Consider the following 16,004-nt stretch of genomic DNA (forward strand, 5'->3'; position numbering starts at 1 on the left):
CTTTAAATACAAATGCTGTGTTAATGATGTGAAAAAGGAGCAAAAATTGGTGCAGTTTTCAACTGCAGTTACCATGGCAGTGTGGATCAAATTTTTACAAAAAAATAAATAAATCTTGATTTGCTTGTTGAATTTATTAAAAAATATTTGTTCTCCTCTGGATTCAAAGATAAATCAGCTGCATAAACAGGGATATTTAGGCAACACAAACATCTTTAGAACTGTCATTTATTTATGATAACAGTTTTTATCTCGTTACTATAATGACCAAAACGTTTCATCCTTCTTTATCCATTTAGATTGTCCAGTTTATCTAACAAGTATGCTTTTTGGACAGAAGATGGACAACCCGTAGACAAATTAGAGATACGCCATGCAGTGGATAATGACACTAAATTAAAAATATACTACTGTATAATTAACCGAACCATTGACTCAAGAGACGGGAGTAATGCAAGCTGCCATTAAAAACTAAAGAAGGAAGACGTAGAAGAAGAGTAACTTTGAGCCAGGTGAGTCACAAGCAAATGCAAAAGGAACACTAGAAATCAGAACATTCAACACGGATTATCATACAAAGCGGTTTAAAACTGCTGCGCTGCAGTGTGTTCCTTACTCAGGTGAAATGTGTAACTTAAAAAATTATTAATTTAAAAACTCCAAAACCGAGATGCAATGTAATATATTTATTCCCAAATAGTTAATTTGTTTTTAAGAATAAAAAGGTTAATTATCTAAAATATTTTTAAAATAATCTTAAACCGAACATAACATTTGAGCTATGTTATGTTTGAGTTATGTTATTCATTTGAAAAATCTTAGAGAACTTCAGAAAGTTTAGATATTCCAAATGCGTCTCTTATTTTGAAATTCCCCGAGCGGATGTTGATTCGGAAACGCTGTACGTGCTGTTTCCTTAAAATTAGCTGCCTAGCAAAACATATCCTGTGTTCTTACATAAAAGTTTACTTCGGAGCTCAAAAGAAAAACACATTTAGTTTCCAGTCTGAGGGTTTCCAGGTGATATGTCGCGACATTTGTGAGTCAGCTCCGTCTTTTACATTTTCACGTCACTTTAATTGGGGAGAAGCATTGCAGGAAATTAGCTCGCTAGCTTCCTGACAACCGAGGAGGATTATGAGGTTCATGCTTCCGTTTTTATGCTCATTTTAAATCATCCCGTGGAAATGGACACCGAGCCGATAGTAATCCGTATAAAGACACCTTTAGGGGACATGGACTCGTCTGTGGACTATCCATCTGTGTTGAACTTCAACGACTTGCTGGTGAGTCAGTCTAGCTAATAGAAAACACAGTTTTTCTACATTTATGTCATTTGAATCCTGACACAAACACCTTTATCTGTTCTATATGAGCGTATCGAGCTCTTATACATGTATTTTTCTCTAAACTTGTAAAATTTCAGCAGGTGTCATTATTATAATAAATCGCTGTTATTCTAGTTAAAATCTTTGTAATTCACTCTGCCAAACATTTTAGGTCGCAATCAGAGACGTGATGCCTGAAGCCACTGTCACGGCGTTTGAATGTAAGTTCCTGTTTCTATTTATAGTATTAGAAACAACCACAGCACTAAAACATTCCTCCCTGGAAACAGCCTGTGTAGATAACTATTATAAAATTAGAGTTTATTTAGGAGCTCAGATTTCTATATTTCTGCCTTTGCATGATGCTAACTGTCTGTCACTAAATGAGATTCATATCAGACTGTTTGTGAAGAGGCTAGGAGAAATCAAATGCCATTGAAGTCTATTGTCTTACTACATCAAACTGGATGAATATTACTGTGCCATTGCTATTTTGTTTTATAATGGTTTTGCATCGGTATCAGTGCTTACATACATTAACAGTGTTGGTATGCTGACAGAGTCTCACTGAGTGACAGAACAACACCAGCATAAATCAACATAAGAGTCCAGCTAATTTGTACTTTTACTGTGTGCATAATTATTTAGCAAGTTGTACTTTTGAGGGTTGCTTTTATTGTTGAACAATGGCAGTTCTCTGTATCCAAAGCATTAATAAACTTCAGATTTGTATATTTAAATAAGGAACAGTGTGATGTGTTACTGTAGAAGAACATTTAGTAACACTAGTAGTGTGCAGAATTATAATGTAACTTAATGAAAAGCATAAATTTTGATTTTATCCTGAGGATAAAAACATGAACTCAGTACTCAGAATTTGATCAATACATGCATTGTTACAACATATGCATGTATTAGCTGTAAATATTATGTGTGAGTTTATAAGAGTTTGATTAGTTTGCATGCACATTCAAATCTGTAAATACATAAAAAAAAGCAGAATGTTGCCCAAAGTCAATATGATGAACACAAACAGGTGTACTGCCAGTATGTCAAGTGTTGATCTAAAACTTTCCTCAGACATTTATTAACTTGATAGAACAGCAGAAAGACGATGTGTCTAAGTTCAGGAAGTCCATTCAGCAGATCCCATAATGCTGCAGCAGTGCACCTACATCTGTTTCAACCCCATAGCGTATTTATTTATCTATTTATTTCTCTTCATGGTTCTGTAAGGAAAACACATTCATAATAATTAATTCAGTCTGACGCATAAGATAAGATTTACTTTTTGATATTATCCTCTTTTTCCATTGATGTTCTAATCATTTGGACTATTTGACTGTCTTAACAAAACTGATTAAACCAACTTAACTATGACTAACCTCATCCTGATGATTGTTATCTTTTGTATTCATGTTACGTCAGTTCCTCAGGGAACATTATAAGCAGGCGGTAGTCATTGAATATAATCATCAGCTCTCAAAGTGTGTATGTGGAGGCTCAATTTTTATTATGCTTAATTTAACATACTTAGTCTTATAATCTATGACTCACCATTCTCTGTTCGCGTTTTCCTTTTTTGTTTAGATGAAGATGAGGTGGGAGACAGAATTACTGTAAGAAGTGACGAAGAACTCAAAGCTATGCTGTCATATGTGAGTATATAAATGAAAATACATGAAAACAACACTTTATTAATTGTTGTTATATCTGTGCACCATGTACGTGAAATGTCAAACCATCCAATTCATGTTTGTCCTTATACTTTTATACAGTTATTAAAGTATGACTTTAATAACTGTCCATGTCTAGTGTGCAAAGTGACATGTTTGTTAGAAAGTATTTTAAGGACAGATAAATAATCGATCATATTAATAAATGTAACTTTTTCCATAATATTTGAGTTAACATCTATGAGCTGGAAACTTGAAATAAATATAACACAACTAGAGCTCAAGTAGTTTGGTAAAACCGTCTTTAAAACCGAAGTTGTAGGCAGCAGAAATGCTCTCATACACAATAACACAGCTACCCTCTCAGAGATGCCGTCTAATTCAGTGTATTTTTCTATTCCACCATAGTTACTGATCATGCCACGGACAGTAAGAGTAATGGCATGTAATGAGTTTCTGTATGAGGTACACTGAAAGCTAAATGAACTGTCAATTTTTATTATTTATTATTCAGTAGTTAAAGTTTTGCCTCATTAAAGAGCAGCCCCCCTGGGCTGCAGAATTGTTCAAAATCTACTTTCATCTGTGGATGTCTTTTACCCCCCATCAGCTCACAATGATGCTGCTACTGCCACAGGCACAATTTACACTCTGTTTTTTTGGCCATTTTTATCACTTGTGGTTGCTTTTTAATCATTATGCAGCATAGGGTAGCAATGTGATTAGACAAGCAAGGAGGCAGATGTTAGTATGAGATGGAAAAAGTATTGACCTAAGCCACAATCATGTTTTACTTGATGCTATCAGAGTGGTACTTCTGCCATTTTGTCCTATGTGTGGTGTGTCCTGTTTTATGTATTTTATCCACCAATAAAAACAGAGACTTAACATAATTTAAAAGCTGAGTATTAAACAATCTGGACAATCAATCAGAAATGGTAGTAAACTGCACATTTTGATATAGAATACATATTGATTCCTGATTGACCAAAATTTCTCAACTAGTCAAATCAAATCAAATCAAATTTTATTTGTATAGCACATTTCAGCAGCAAGGCATTTCAAAGTGCTTTACATCATATCAAACACAGAAACACAATGCAACATAGAATCAACAATCAAAACGTGACATTAAGTCAAGTTCCATCAATAAATTTGTAATTGATTACATTTCAAATACAATCCTAAACAGGTGGGTTTTTAGTCGAGATTTAAAGGAAGTCAGTGTTTCAGCTGTTTTACAGTTTTCTGGAAGTTTGTTCCAAATTTGTGGTGCATAGATGCTGAAAGCTGCTTCTCCTTGTTTGGTTCTGGTTCTGGAGATGCAGAGCAGAACCAGAACCAGAAGACCTGAGAGGTCTGGAAGGTTGATACAACAACAGGGATCTAACAGCAGATCTTAGTCATCTAACAGTGTACCTGATTTCTTCCAAATGGGCATAAATCACAATTTTTCTGATCTATTCACATTACATTAGGTGTGAAAGGTTCCTTACATTTGGGAAGAATAGGCCTGATAAACTAAAAGAGAGCAAAAAGTTTGCACAATTTTATTGGCAGCTGATTTTGGAGAAACTCAATGAATTCATTAAGAAATACTTTCCCCAAACCTGAGCTGGGTATTATGAAAAATTTACTTTTTACAAACTACTTCTCAGTCTAACACTCGTAAAAAAAGCTGTAGACAACATACTGGAGGAACATTGTTGTGATGACGTGCTGAAGGCGGAGTCTTGGAAAGAGCAGGAGCTTCTTAAAGACACAGAATTCAATTTCAAAGTGTCAATTGAGGAAGTCAAGTTTCTCTGAAGTCATTTTTCATGTCTATGTATGCTTTGCTCCATATGTATATATTTTAAACATCATTGCAGTATGTTTCTCCATCCACATCCATCCCAATATTGTATTCACAGGTTCCATATTTGAAGTCCTAGCAAAGCATGAGTATTTACTCTACATTTATAAAATGTAGCCAAAAAGGGACTAAGAACTTTTGAGAGATTTGAGTCAGAAAGAATTTTGGCTTACAATGTAAACATGTAGGAACTCTGCATATATTTTCTTTCTCTTTTTATTTATTGGTGCCAATCATATTCCGAGCATTTTTTCATGCACTTAGTGCTTTATACAGATGTGACGTAGCTGAACATAATATACGACTCTGACCTCCAAGCTTTCTACCAAGCACAAATATTAAGTATTCATGCTGCACTTCTGTGCCCACACATTTAAAAACTCATTTGTTCATGAATTTTTGCCAAATGAGTCCAGGAGTTCTGTAATGGCTTTCCACTCATGGGACTGCCCGATGTACAAAAGCTGCTGATCACCTGGAAAATACCGAACACACTGGAATATAATTTAAACCACTCAAGTACATGTACTTTAAATGCATTTTTTTTTTTTCCGTTTGTGGTTGTTTGCTGTGGTTGCCACTTGGCCCTCCGCAGATATCCCAGTGGATTTTGACTTCAGTGTTATTAATTCCAGGTGAGCAGACAGCCATTATGTGAAATTAATAGGAATTACAGGAAACAGCATGTTGGGTCAGAGGTGGGGTAATTCATTTAGTCTGTCACTTTGTGAATGCAGGCGTGTCTGTCTGGATACTTCTGATTTTGGGGTGGGGAGAATATAATTACTTTTAAACATTTTCAAAATCAATTTTTCTTTCCCAAGATCTCTGCTTGCCAAAAAAAACTGACACTTCTGGTTGCTCAAATTAATGCTCAAATTCACAAGTTAATTAACGGGAGTGTGCAGAGGGCATCTGTTCTAAAAAGTCTTCCACTTCTTTGCAAACATTGATTGCTGCTGCATGCTCCTGTGAGACCGGCTCGACTTCCAGGCATCTCTAATCATTGTTCGACACCTTGAAAGACAGACGCCCCTGTTCAAAGTTAAAGACTGGTCTATGTCAGGTGCTAAAATAAAACATGTGGCCCCTCCTTCCCCCCATCCACTCCTCATGCGGCTCCCCCTGGAGGTAGTGACTCTAATTCCATCGTTTTTACTCCCCTTTCCCCTTACTCTGCTAATGATGATGAGACCCACACTTCTCTCGTGTGTCCCTTAAGGCTTAGCGATACCGTTTGAGTTCGGACACTGTTTAGTTATTGGCCAACAATGGAGAGTGTCTTTTAATAACACACCTACTAAAGATTAGGTGGTAATTGCGACTTTAATCAATAAGCCAGCTGAGCGGAAAATTAAAGGTACATGAAGCCCAATCTGCTCCCACAACCTCAACACACATTGCATTTTTTTCCCTCTTTCTTCTTCTTCTTTTTTTTTGGTATTAGGCCGCATTGTTCAGATGTGGCCTGGTGAAAGTGCTGGAGGGTAAATGCAGAGGGCTAGGAGCGAGGAGGGGATCTGACAGTGATAAATAGGCCTTTTAATAACAGCTGTGCCACTTGGGTAGCCATTCTGATCCATTCCCATCCAAGCCGGTCCCGTCGTCCTCCCTCCCTCCTTCACAATGAGAGAGCAGATTTACATATTGCTGTGGCGACTGCCTTATTCACACTGGATAGAAAATTAAACACAATGAACTCATGTAGGTTTCCTCTACATACAAACATTGCAATGTTTTTGGTATTTTTAGGCGTTTGGATAGAAATCCTGAAAGGAAAACTCAAATGCACACACCCACACACACACACGTTTCCATGCGCAGAGGCTCACACTTTAACAGATGGTTTGTTTAACTGAAACATCAATTATTGCATTGCCTTGGCAAGCAGCTGAAAGGCTCCAGAGTGCGTCTGCTTGTGTTAGTCCTGTAGGATATGAGTGTTTGGTGAGCTGCTGACCTGGAGGAGAAAAGGGTTAATGCTACACTCCCTCAGAACAAGCCCACAGGGCATTGGACCTCATCGGCAACAGATTTCAGCACAGCATGCTCACTTTTATTTTATTTTTTTTTTGAAGATGCTTTGGACTTATCCTAACCTAGCTAGAAAAACATCTCTTTTCCTCAAATTTTAACCTAATTATTCTAGAAACATTCAAGGATGCTTAAATTGTCTTTTGTGCATTAATGGTCAAGCCAGTATTATTCTTAAATATGTTATTTTTTTTCTTCTTGATTTTAGTACTGCAACACAATGAATGAACAGCGCATGAATGGACAGATGCCAGACCCGCTACAGATTTTTCCAAGAGGTACAGAGTCTTAATTTACAATCACACTAGGTTAGAAAAAGGCTTCCAAGATATTTGGAAAACATGCCACAGGGATTTTGCTGTTTAACATCGAGGTGAGGGTAGAAGTTGCCATTGAGCCAAATTTTCCTCTTACTGTTTTGTCATCACAGTCTCTGTCCATGAGTTTTGCATCTGGTTTGCTAAAATCTTTAACAGATGTGGAAACAAAATAGGGCTTCACAATATTACAAAATCTTGCGACGGGCATGATATTGATAAATATTGCAATTATTTTCCAGTTTTCTTCGTTCTTCTGTTTCTCATCTGTGTTTCCATCACTGTGTGACATTTAGCATTTTTGGGCGACGTTATTAGTGTCGGATGCGAGCATCTGCTCCAAGCTAAGGTGTTCAATATTGCGTTATTTATCCAGTTGCAAGTTCATAACACTTGTAATGTGTTTTTCAAGCCTTTATTTTTGTTAATCATGATGGATTTTCTGCTTGCAGTGAATGAAAACATGACTTTTAAGATTAAACATTTAATAGCTTAAAGAAGAGTGTGTTTTTTTTATCTTTATACGTTTTATTTTAAGTTTTCAAAGTTTAGAACATACAGATAAACAAACAAACAAACAGAGCCCAGATGCACAGGTCAAAGCATAAAACATTACAGTTGACATATGGTGTACACACATAACAAATGTATACACAGTCACATACAAGAGGATACATACACACACTAGGGGGCGACCGAGGGGAGAGTCCATGGAAGAGTTTGTTCAGCTTAATCTGGTCTTTGAAAAGTGTTGCTGGAAGGGATTCCAGTAAAAAGAAGAGTGTGTTTAATACCTCATTAAAGATTCTTATTATTGGAATGTATATTCTAATTTACTGACATGTGCTTGTAAATTGTTGGAATATAAAATGTAAAAGCTGAAGGTATATTTATATAGTTACCCACCAAGCTTTTTATTAAAGCAAACATTGATATTGTCATCGCAGCTGCGATTCAGCTGCATTTTGCAGCTCAAATTAGTAGTGCAGAAAGTTACAGCAGATCAAAAATAGAGTAGCACCATTCCAGGGACTCATGACATTGTGAAATATTGAAGTGGTTGTGATTAACATACATTTTACTTTTTTACTTTCTGTTTTCCACCCTCATAATGTCCCCTGCTCTCTCCCTGAAATTTCTGATGTTGGATTTTTATCAGTTGTGGACAAAAAAGGAGGGGAAAGGTCCATCTAAATGGCCCGAATATTGCAGAAAAGATGGTTTTTAATGTCTAGCACGTAAAATTGTACAGCTTACCCAATAATGCATTATACCGGTGATTGCGATATCGCAGTGACGATTGTGATTCAGTATATTGTGCAGCTCGAATTGAAAGCAACATCATTACTGTGGTATGCAGTGTGGAATATTAATGTTGTAAAGGACTGTGCAAAGTGTAATATTTTTTGGTTAGTACTAATGCTATTGTGAATTCACACTTTATTGAATAATACTATATTGGATCTTTTGGATGGAGTATGATTGCATTTGATGTTCACTCCAGATGAAGGATAGCGGCCAAAGTACTAAAGATCATAGAATGAGTTTTTTAACCAAGTTTGCTAAACTGATGTTAGATCAGCTGGTCTTTGGTTCCTCTGCTGCATGCAGCCAAGTCTAGCTCCAATTAACTAGTGCTATCTCAGTGGGTCAGACTAAAGAACCGCTTTGATCAGGAGCTGGAGGCTGTTCCATTGTGATCAACAGCCAATCAAAATGTGAGGTCCATATTTAAAACTGCATCTACATACATATGCCCAATTTATGACAGAAGAAACACAGTAAAACCACGTCATGTCAACATCTCTTCAGAGTCCAATTAACACTTAAATACCATAAACTCACTTATTTTTATATCAACAGTTTAAGTTGAGACAAAAACTTAGAGTTGATCAAGTTGCTTTTGAGGTTTTGTGGTGAATCCATGAACTGCATTTCCAGCTTAGTTATTAGCTAACTTACTAACTAGTTCTCAGCTAGTCTTTTTATATTGCCCCACAGAAGAAATAGACCCTACTTGAAAAACTGTGTGTTACACCCGCTTGGAGCTGGATTGATACCGATTGCATCAGATATCAGAGGATCAGGGATCATACAGCTTTTCTGAACACTGGGTGTTGCTGGAAACCGATTTAAAAAGGAAGATGTTGATATGAGGCCATCTGTCTGCAGGGATTCTGAGATGGATTATGAGATATGTGTAGTTAAACTCCCTTGTCCCTCTTTGCATGTAGAAATTCACAATACAAAAGCTGAAGGATCAAGCAATTACTGAAAAACAACAACCATAGTGATAGATAAGAAAGATGCTGATTTACTTTCACCAATATATCAACATGATAATCACTTTTTTAGTGAGAAATGATCACATTTTCTCCTCAACACATTATCTAGCTCTGTATTTGCTTTTATCTCCAGCATTGTGTAGCTTCTTCTCTCAGTGGTTTTAACACACTTGCTTCTCCAGTACTTACTTTTTCAACACCACGTTAGTTTCCAGTTCAAAGTCATACAAGATCGCTGGCCTCAAGGGCGGAGTGATAAAACATTCTTTGTGTCTCTTTTACTCTGCGAGAGTTGGTTTCTCCTTTATGTCCCCGCTCCCACTCTATTATTGTTTTTTTTCCTTCTTTTTCTTCTTTACCAGCTCTCTCAAGAGTCCAATATCTCAGTCACTCTCATTCTCAGACCAACCCTCGTGTCATTTCATCACCTTATTCTTTTTTTTTTTATTATTTATAAAGAACTGATTCCTTTTCAACACATTTGTAAATGGTCCAGTGATGTGTTCTACAATCTAACCAATTACTGTTTCAGCCGGCAAGACTCCAGGGATCCGGAACATACATGGCCTGAAGGTACCCATCTCAATAATTGTTTCGGCTGCCTTACACGGGGAGCGTGGGGGATGGGGAGGGCGGGAAGTTGAGTCAAATGGATTGGTAATGCTGTGTTCCACTTATTGAAATGTCAATTGAAGTCAAGGCTCTCCTTTTCTTTCAGTCATTCTCCTTTTTCCATGTTTATATGTGGAGATACGCGGCTCCGTCTGTCAGAGGGCTCGACTTTCTCCTTCTGAGTCGCTCTGGATTCTCGGGAAAGTCGTTTAGCATAACGGCGTTCCTGAGAAATCCTGATTCCCCTCCAGAGTATCGTGATCCGTAAGATAGGAGGAATATCAGCGTTGGTTAGAGCAAAATCAGGCAATAAGAAGATGTCATTGTTCAACCGTGAAATTGTCATTACAAGCCCCCAAATGGCCTTTCCCCAGACCTTCCCCTTTTATGTTCGGCATATGTTGCCATTGAAAGTCGCTGCTAATTATCATGGGTTAAATGACTTGACACCTCCTCCATCTCTCCCGATGATCCATATTACATCCATCTGCATTTCAATGACAAACTCAACCCCCACTAAAACACTGAGTGTTTTTATTTAACCCATCCTCAGAGGAGCTTTTGTAACACCCACTGAACTGTGTCAGTTTTTCCTTTTCCTATTTTTTTTTTTTTACTTTAAGGTCAAGGGTCTGTTTTGAGAATATGTCGTTCTCCAGAAACCTTTAGTCGTTTGGTAATGTTTTCCCTTTTTTTATAGCGCAAAAGTATTTGGCTTAGAGGAACCTTGTGTGGCATTTAAATGAGGTTTTCCTGGGCACTAATTAAAGGGAGAATCCCCGAGCTTTTGTAAACCCAACACATTGGTCTTTTGACCTCAATTTAGGAGTTATTTTTAGTATTCCCTTTTCAGGGTCTTATCTCTTGATTTTTCCTTTTTAATATATTTCTGGGCTGATTATGAAGTGCTCTTGAATCAACAGATACAGTTGGATAGACATAGAAAGGAGGGAATAAAGTCCCCAATGAGGCATAACATTTTAATGCCTTAACTTGCCGATTTATTTTAATCAGTTTTATTTTCTCTAGTGTAAAGCCACATTACTGTACATAGATTTTTCCCTTTCTTCACCTCTTTTCTTGCTTCTCTTCCTTATGAAAACACTGCACATTTATCGTTCATAAACATTTACGCCTGCGTTTCCATCTGTTTGTCTTTCGCTTCATGTATTAGTTTGTTTTTGTCACATTTGTGTTTGCTCACCTTCAGGTTAACACGAGACCCAACCCAGCCAACGACTGCACTCAGGTTGTCCCAGACTCCTTAGCCAACAACAGGTGAGTTTTTCTCACCGTGAAGCTGATGTGACAGTGCATGGGTTAAGCTGCAGCTGCTTGGAGGATAGAAAAGTTGAGAAACATTTGGTTTCCTTTGTCCAGTTTGAAGAAGTCATCTGCGGAGTTGAAGACGATCTTGACAAATGGGCAGGTGAGTCGTCAAAAAATATATATACTCTATAATATAGTATTGGCAGCTAATTTTCAGACTATGACGAATGAAAACTTTCTGCGCACCTATTTTTCATTCTCACATTTATAGTCGGGTATTAGTCTGCTTGTGAGGAAGAAAATTACGACCTCAGCCTCTCGGGTTTTTTCTGTAAACCAATGAACTAATGGATTTGTTGCCTCCCATCTCTTCCACGTCTTTTATCCATTTATTTTCTCTCTTTTTACCTCTCTGCTCACAATTAAATGGAGTTTAAATTGAGCAAGGAGCTTGTTTGAACAGTATGCTTGGACATTTGCAGTCTTGCTTAAATTATATTTTGAATCCTTTTTTTCCCCCTTCGTTATTAAAAAAAATAATTTATTGGATGCAGTTTGGCCTAAATAAATGTACTTTCAGTCAGCATTCATCTGCATCTGTGACCTCAAATTACATGCTTAGCTTAATTTTTATAGCTATATATTTCTCACTGGCCTGTCTGACATTAGTTGTAGCGATGGGCAACGTGGTAAAAATATCATGGCAATTGTTTTTCATACAGTAAAGAAACAATTGCAGTTTGTTTCACAATCTGCATGAATAAAATAATATCTGGTGAACAAAAAACATAGTGGAGCCAAAGTGAAATAATGTTTAGAAACATAGTTTATTCAGTTTGAACAATTTTGTCAACATGTGTCGAAACACAGTTGGCATTATATAACTCTGCAAGCATGCTAAATCATTAAAGTGCACTGTAGCTGCTAAAATTTAAAAATGTATTTTAGAAAAATAATCAGCTATGACACTTTTGTATCATGATTATTATTTACAGATTTATTTCAACTATCACAGCTAACTTTATTGGTACTATTAATGTTTGTAGTAGTCTCTTTACTCATTTTCCTAAGTCCATCGTCAGCACATGGCTTTTCCCTGGTTTTTCTGCCAATTCATCCACAAAACCAGAAACTATTTTATCTCAGCTGCTTAAAAGTTAATGTTTGAAGTTAAAGGAAAATAAGGAAAATGATCGTTTCTGAGTGGGAACATACAGTAGATCTTTAGTGAATCGAATATCCTTTAAAGATGATCCCATAAGCTATCTGCTTTGACAGATCATCATCACGTTATGATCGCTTACAGTGTATTATCAACAGAGCCTCCCACCTCTACTCAGACGATTACTGCTGTTGAACGCCATTCTTATACTCATTATATGCAATGAAGGAAGACATAAGGTAATATAAAGAAATGCCACAATTAAGATACAGAATGCAAAAGTTTATTTCAAGCAAAAAAGCAGCTATTCTTTAATGAAACAATTGAGCACAAGAGTGCATCATCAACATTATGTAAATAGTATCCTGCCTTGATAATGAGACCAACACCTCAGATTTTTATGTCCCAATTACGTTATAAAAAGGGATAAATGTTGTTTTGGCATCATTGAGTAGCAAAAAAAAAAACTAGTGTGTAACTTTAAAAATGAGTTGCTGAATATTGTTTTTTCCTGTTTCCTTTTTATGCCCTACAAAAGTTAGGGCTCTGGTCAATTTGCAAATATTTTTACGCATGTGTTGAATTACCTTTGGTGTGAATGCCAGAAGTAATTTTTTGCAGTAAATTATCATGTTTTGGCTGATGGCTTGTTCATGTCTTAACAGTCTTTTTTTGTTTTGTTTTGTTTTTCGATCAATAAAGTCCAGGTATATTCATCTTAGTTCTCCAGAAATCAGAATTGAAGCTTTAATGCTTGTTTTAGCACATTAGGGATTTTCTTTTGGATCCAGTTAAAAAATATATATTATTTTTTAAAAGAAAATCAAGAAAGGACAAATAATGTTTTTTTGTTTCTTTTTAATTCAGTTCAAATGAACTTAAATGATCAAAAGAGAAAAAGGCAGCTTTAAACTAACCATAAGTCACCGCCTTTCTCACCCAAACCCAATATCCTTTTATAAATTGGACAGCAAGTGTAGTATTGATCTCCTCCTGCTGCTCCTCTGTTTTCTCTCTGCGTGTTGCTGAACTTGGGCTGACCTGATGCCTGGCTTGTTTATGGCTTCCAATAACAGTGTAGCCCCTTCTGCTTCACACGGGCATGCTCTCCCTCTGTCTCTCCTAAACAACGCTGTCCTCTCTACTTCCACGGTACCATAACCTGCATACATGTGTTTGCTGCCCTGTAGATAAATGCCCAGGATCTCCACTATCAGGAGCAACTTGGCCATGGAAATGGAGGCACAGTTTATAAGTGAGTATTGCTCACACATGGGGACCAGCATCACAAGCACAAAGTGACCTGCTGTAGATTGAGATGTATTGAAGTACCTGATCAAGCAGCTAAAATGGCTTTATTTATGCTAAAATGTGAACTTTTCATACTAAAAACATGTTGCTGTGGGAAGAATCCACCATCTTCTGATTCTCTGTTTGGTCATTCATCTCTGTGGTTGGTGTGACATCTATCAGGCTGGTTTGTGTCTCCATCTTCACTTATTTATTCTGGCTCGAAGGTTGCAAACATATATGATATTGATTTGGGGGCTATAAGGTATGACAGCCATTGACTTAATTGGTCTGGAGAGTTGCACTCCGCCCGCCACCGCAAAGACCTCCATCCAGTAGACAAATGTATTACAGACCTGCTGCGTTATGACAAGGTTGGCATTTCTGTTGCTCTTCTATCTTTCTCTCCCCACCTTTTCTTTCCATTTCCCATCAATTCTCCGCAATTGAGCTGTTTTATTGAGATTGAAGTATTGATCACTGCTAAGACTAACCTTGACTTGACAGAGCGCTCCGCTTCAGACCGTCCTCAGCAAAACCTGTAAATCTTCCCGTCGTGGCGCCGGAACAAAACCACCCTTTGTTTTGTTTTCCGTCTTTTGCCCGTTTGAACTTCTTTCACTGCTTTTAAAATTGTTTCGGTAGGCTTCATCCTTTAATAGTTAAAAGGGAATAGGATTGTTCATCAGTTTGGCACCAGAAATGGTTACACTGCACTGAAGAAAGCCAATAATGCAACCCCAACAAATTCTCTGGTCAATTTAGTCCAGTAAAAATCTATATGCATTGGTGCTGAAACTGACATGGTTGAAAGAAGAAGATTAACAAAAAATACAGGGTTAATAAAGTGGCTCTTGATATCGAATGAGTACTTCATTTATAAGTTTGTTGTAAAGTTTAACTTGAGGAAAACAAATTCCATTTAATATAGCTATTACCTACTGATCATTTAATTTGGGTACATTTAATCATCCTTAGCTGTGTTTATGAGCTAAACTCTCCAAGTTTATTTTGCTAAATGTATTTATATTCTACCTTTACAAACTTTTTGGTGAAACTGAGGGGTTTTTTTTTATGCGCTTTATAATCAAGTAAGTGGAACAAAGTGAATGAAATGATGTTGAGATAAATTTTAGCAGTATATTTGACAAATGAAATAGATTTTCATTTGGTTGACAAACAAAAATCCATCCAGAACAAGATGTTCACATGGTCGCAATGAGCCAGAGGTTATCATAGGCCTCTGTCACACTGCTGTATAGTAATGTTCAATTAGAGAGCCGCTGTGTTTTCATGGAGTATTTATACATATGCGCTCATGGTGCGGGCGGACATTATAAGGTCTTATATCCTTGTCAGTCTCTGCTGTTTGGTGCAGCTTAGATTGGGTTCATCACATGTGAATAGAACTGCAAACGACTCCCCACCTATTAACCTCCTACCCTATTTATGACCCGGAGTCATTTCGACTCGATTGAATGTTACCAACACTTCAGCTCTTCACAGCCACACGTTGACCCTGCTCATCCATCAAAGTCTGCCTCCCCTCCACCCCCGACGTTTTATTACACACTGTTCACCAATCTGACCGGCGTTACAGCTTATAAATACTCTAGCAAGGACACACATGACTCATGGATCCAGCGGGGCAATTAAAACATCACATTTGCTTGGCTGTGTCTGTAGCGACATCTACTTAGACACCCACACCTGGTTCTTTAGCATCGTAGCCCATTTTCTCCATTGATTTTGTTTTCTCACCTCATTGATTAGAGTGTGTATTGAAGGGCTAAACCTATTTGGTTAATGGTTGTGAGATTCTAGGATTGTATCTTGGTCTCTGTTAGTAAAATCTAAATCAGTTCAAGTGAAACACTTTCAGAATAATACAAGCCTCTTATGTATCCAGACGTATTTGCACTTACAGCAAAAGTCAAATAAGAGTGTCTTTAAAGTCTGGAAAAGTGCTGAATTTGATTGAAGTATTTTTAAGTTGGATAAAAACTAAAATAGCCTGGAAAAGTGTTTGTATTTCCAAACATAATTCCCTATTTCCTCAATACAATCTATTGAAATTGTATTTTAGGCTTGAATAGCATTAGTGATAGGCTCCTCTTAGCACAACTTGCACACGGTAGCCCTTTCTAGCGTCCAATCAGATCGTTTTTCAAAGCAA

The 16,004-nt window shown here is 37.1% G+C and overlaps 1 protein-coding gene across 1 annotated transcript in view; it reads left to right on the forward strand.

Moving 5' to 3' along the window:
- Positions 1-890: 890 nt before the first annotated feature.
- Positions 891-16,004, forward strand: part of map2k5 (mitogen-activated protein kinase kinase 5) — a 55,831-nt gene continuing 40,717 nt past the window's right edge. The window contains exons 1-8 of the mRNA XM_005799760.3: positions 891-1,286; positions 1,501-1,549; positions 2,919-2,986; positions 7,102-7,171; positions 10,028-10,068; positions 11,318-11,385; positions 11,488-11,536; positions 13,729-13,793. Of these exons, the coding sequence (XP_005799817.1) occupies positions 1,161-1,286; positions 1,501-1,549; positions 2,919-2,986; positions 7,102-7,171; positions 10,028-10,068; positions 11,318-11,385; positions 11,488-11,536; positions 13,729-13,793 (536 nt within the window). The 5' untranslated portion in view covers positions 891-1,160. The remainder of the gene's footprint in view (positions 1,287-1,500; positions 1,550-2,918; positions 2,987-7,101; positions 7,172-10,027; positions 10,069-11,317; positions 11,386-11,487; positions 11,537-13,728; positions 13,794-16,004) is intronic.

Source organism: Xiphophorus maculatus, chromosome 4 (assembly GCF_002775205.1).
Source record: "Xiphophorus maculatus strain JP 163 A chromosome 4, X_maculatus-5.0-male, whole genome shotgun sequence".
NCBI lineage: Eukaryota > Metazoa > Chordata > Actinopteri > Cyprinodontiformes > Poeciliidae > Xiphophorus > Xiphophorus maculatus.